The sequence below is a fragment of the Pseudopodoces humilis genome, chromosome 10 (assembly GCF_049639895.1).
Source record: "Pseudopodoces humilis isolate 2021_Gansu_Grassland_sample_001 chromosome 10, ASM4963989v1, whole genome shotgun sequence".
Classification (NCBI taxonomy): Eukaryota; Metazoa; Chordata; class Aves; order Passeriformes; family Paridae; genus Pseudopodoces; species Pseudopodoces humilis.
In genome coordinates, this window is record NC_142209.1 from 17,552,459 (window position 1) to 17,555,822 (window position 3,364).

General features: G+C 47.9%; 1 protein-coding gene across 1 annotated transcript; it reads left to right on the forward strand.

Moving 5' to 3' along the window:
- Positions 1-469: 469 nt before the first annotated feature.
- On the forward strand, positions 470-2,938 carry C10H1orf52 (chromosome 10 C1orf52 homolog). The gene is made up of 3 exons (XM_005521011.3): positions 470-735; positions 825-1,032; positions 2,215-2,938. Exons 1-3 carry the CDS (start codon positions 478-480, stop codon positions 2,301-2,303), a joined length of 555 nt encoding a protein of 184 aa, XP_005521068.2. The 5' UTR covers positions 470-477; the 3' UTR covers positions 2,304-2,938.
- The last annotated feature ends 426 nt before the right edge of the window (positions 2,939-3,364 follow it).

The following is a 3,364-nucleotide window of genomic DNA, read 5'->3' on the forward strand; positions in this document are numbered from 1 at the left end:
TCTCCTGATATCCAACCTAAACCTCCCCTGCCTCAGCTTCACCCCATATGAACAGCACCAGTACTTCGACTGATGCAGTAATGTACGTAGGAGTCAATCACAAGGGAGGTCTAGTACTTTGTCCAACAAATTTGAAAAATCTGTTTTGGTAAAGATACCTTCTGGACGGGTGATGGCCAGTGCCGTGTCTGCCCTAGGTGAGCCGGTGATCAGACATTAAGGAAAACGTGTTTTCCTTCCACGTAGGCCCGCAGGTGTGAAAAGGCAGAAATGAAGGTTGGCTGGGTTTCGTGTCTGCTGTTCGGTGTCTGGTCACTGGAAGGGAAGCGCCCCGGCAGGAGCCCGCCCGCCCCGGCGGCGCCGCCTCCGCGGCTGCCCCGGCTCCCTCCGCCAGGGCCGCTGGGCCCGGAGCAGCCGCGGCCCGGAACCCTCGGCGCGGGCGCGGTTTCCGCGGGCGGTGCGAGGCGCGGCCCCGCCATGGCGACGGAGGGGGAGGACCCGCTGGGCTATTTCGCGGCCTACGGCAGCTCCAGCTCCGATTCGGAGCCCGAAGAGCCCCAGCCCGACGAGCGCCCGCCGGGAGCGGGGGCGGGCTCGGGGGGGAGCCCGGGGCGGCCGCGGCTGCCGCCGCCCGACGAGCTCTTCCGTCGGGTGTCGCAGCCGCCCGCCTTCCTCTACAACCCTCTCAACAAGGAGATCGACTGGGAGAGCCGCGTCCTGCGGGCGCCCGAGGAGGTGCGTGGGGCGCGGGGTGAACCGAGGCGGCGCCGGGCCGCCCCGAGCCGCGCGGGCCGCTGTGACGGGCGCTCTGCTCTCTCCCGCAGCCCCCCAGGGAGTTCAAGGTGTGGAGGAGCAACGCCGTGCCCCCGCCGGAGACCTACAGCCCGCCCGAGAAGCCGCAGCCGCCGGCTCCCGCCCTCGACATGGCCATAAAGTGGTCCAACATCTACGAGGACAATGGCGACGACGCACCCCGCCAGGCCGGCAAAGCCAAGTTCCTGCCGGACGAGGAGCAGGAGCTCCTGGAGTCGGGTGAGGCCCTGGCTTGAGGCGGCCGTGCCTCGCACGGGCTGGGTGTGCTTCCTGAGCCGGCTGGGCGGGCGGGTTCCCTGCGTGCTCGGCCGGAGCCTCCCTGCGCCCGGAGGAAGCTCTGCTGGCTTCTCCTGCATCCACTGCTGCCCAAGGGCGGAGCGCTCTGGCTGCAGGGACGGGTGGACTGCGGTGCCGGACTTTTGGCTTTCCTGGAGTCAACGCAGACCCTCGAGCAGTCTCTCTGCTCCTCTCCCCCACTGTCGTTAGCAGGGAAGCATTAGAGTCTGTAGCACTATAAAACCAACAGGTTCATGGTGCTACTGAAACAGAAGGTGGTGTGAGAGCTTCAGGTGCTGCTGTGTTGACCCTAGTTGTAGATGTAGGTCAGTTTATTTTTATAACGTTTGCAAAACTTGGGATCCAAAAGATGAATCAAATAGGATGTCTGTGGGACAGATTGCTGAAGAAAATATTCGCTATCCTCTTCACTTTCAATGATGGTACAAGCTGCAGTGGTAATTTTGGAAGTAAAGAAATACTCGATGGGTAGGAGGAATTTTTTTTTTTTTTTTTTTTTTTTTTAATTGCTGGAGAAAAAGAATAGCCAGCAACAATCAAGAACAGAACCAGAATAAATTCTGGGCTTTCAGAACACACAATAATGTTTTCATTGATTGGTATAGTCAAAAAAGCTTTACCAAAAGGATTTTTTTGCTGTCTTGCATGTTTTTTGGTTCTGGGTGTTCTTTCCCAGTAGCAGTTTTTATGTCTTGCTTCATGTGTTCTATATGTTTCCCCTGTCTATGCCTTTCTCTTAGCCTTCGTGCAAAGGAAGAAGGTAAAATGTTAATTGATCTTGACATTATTTCCTGCTTCAAAAATGTCATTTTCTAGCTTTTTCTGTTAGCTAGTCAAATACTAATTTTTTGGAACAGGTACTGTACAGTATCATAAAGCCTCTTTTTAGTTACCTGAAGTGGTTTGTGGTAGTAATAAGTAACCATTCCTGTTTTGTGCACATACTGTCTGCATTACAAAAATGAGGACGTTGTTAATTAATGCTACAGTGTCTTTTTTCCAGCCATCTCAGGTGTGGTTAAGTCAGTTGTTCTGAGACAGGATGGTGTTTAAGACAAAAACCTGTCTTTGCTGACTTTGATTAACTCTTTCTTTTATTTAAAGATGGTGAAAAAGATGATGAACCAGCTTCTGCTAAGAAACGTAAAGTAGAGTCTGGAGAGCAGGCGAAGAAGAAGAAGAAGAAGGTATAAGCAGGCCATTTTGGATTTAGACATAAAGAGAATTTCAAGGAGCTCGGATTCCTCTGCTGGAATGGGAAACAAATACACGTTTACTGCATTTCTCCCTCGTATTGGGTAGGGAATTTTTTTTTCTGTAGTACGCTTGCCTTTTGGAAAGCACAAATTTAAACGGACGGTGTTGTGGTAGAACTTGTTTACTGAACAAAATTTAAACCTGTTTATTTGAAACAAGGATTTAGACGAGAGATCCATTGCCATGGATACTTGTGCTTATGCAGGTTACAGGGCCTCACAATCTTTTGTTTATCAAGAAACCTGGTAACATGCATTTTTCTGGACTGACTTTTCCATTGTGTCAAAACCTTTTATAAAGGAGTATGTACTAAAGATTTTTTAGGTACCAGTCTGTGATATGTTCACATAATGTTGTTTTTAAATATATGTATAAACTGCAGATAGTCACTGGAATAAAACTACATTTGAAAACATCTGTGATATAAATATTGCATTGCATGCATGGTGAACAGGAGCCATGACTTCTGTTTTATATGCCGTTCACTGATGTGTGACTTAACAGATTCCTCAGGGCTTTTTTGTTTAAATAAATACACAACTACAAACTGAAAAAAAAATGGACCTAAAAATGGAGTTTAATGTTTTATTTATTTATTTATTTATTTAGATGTTATGGTATTTTCATCAGTGAAACGTGAGAGTAACTGATGGAGGGAGAATTGAAGCATGTAATGTATTCTTCCTGAAACAGAAAATAGAATCAAGATATTTATGTAGACAAAAATTGTGACAAAGCTGTGATAGAGTCTTTGCTGCCAAATTGTATTTATTTCAGTACAAATGGTAGTCTTCTCAAAGTGCTAGTCAGTATATGTTGCATTTGTGGTATGGTGCTGAATGGGTTTTTGGGTCTGTATATGACAAGGTACCACCTTCTACTGGATTGAAGTAAAGGTTGGTGTATATCTTCAGATAAAGATTCTGTGCCTTAGAAAATCTGCAGCGAGATTAGCACCTACTAATAGAGATATATGTAATTAAATTGTAATGTAAAA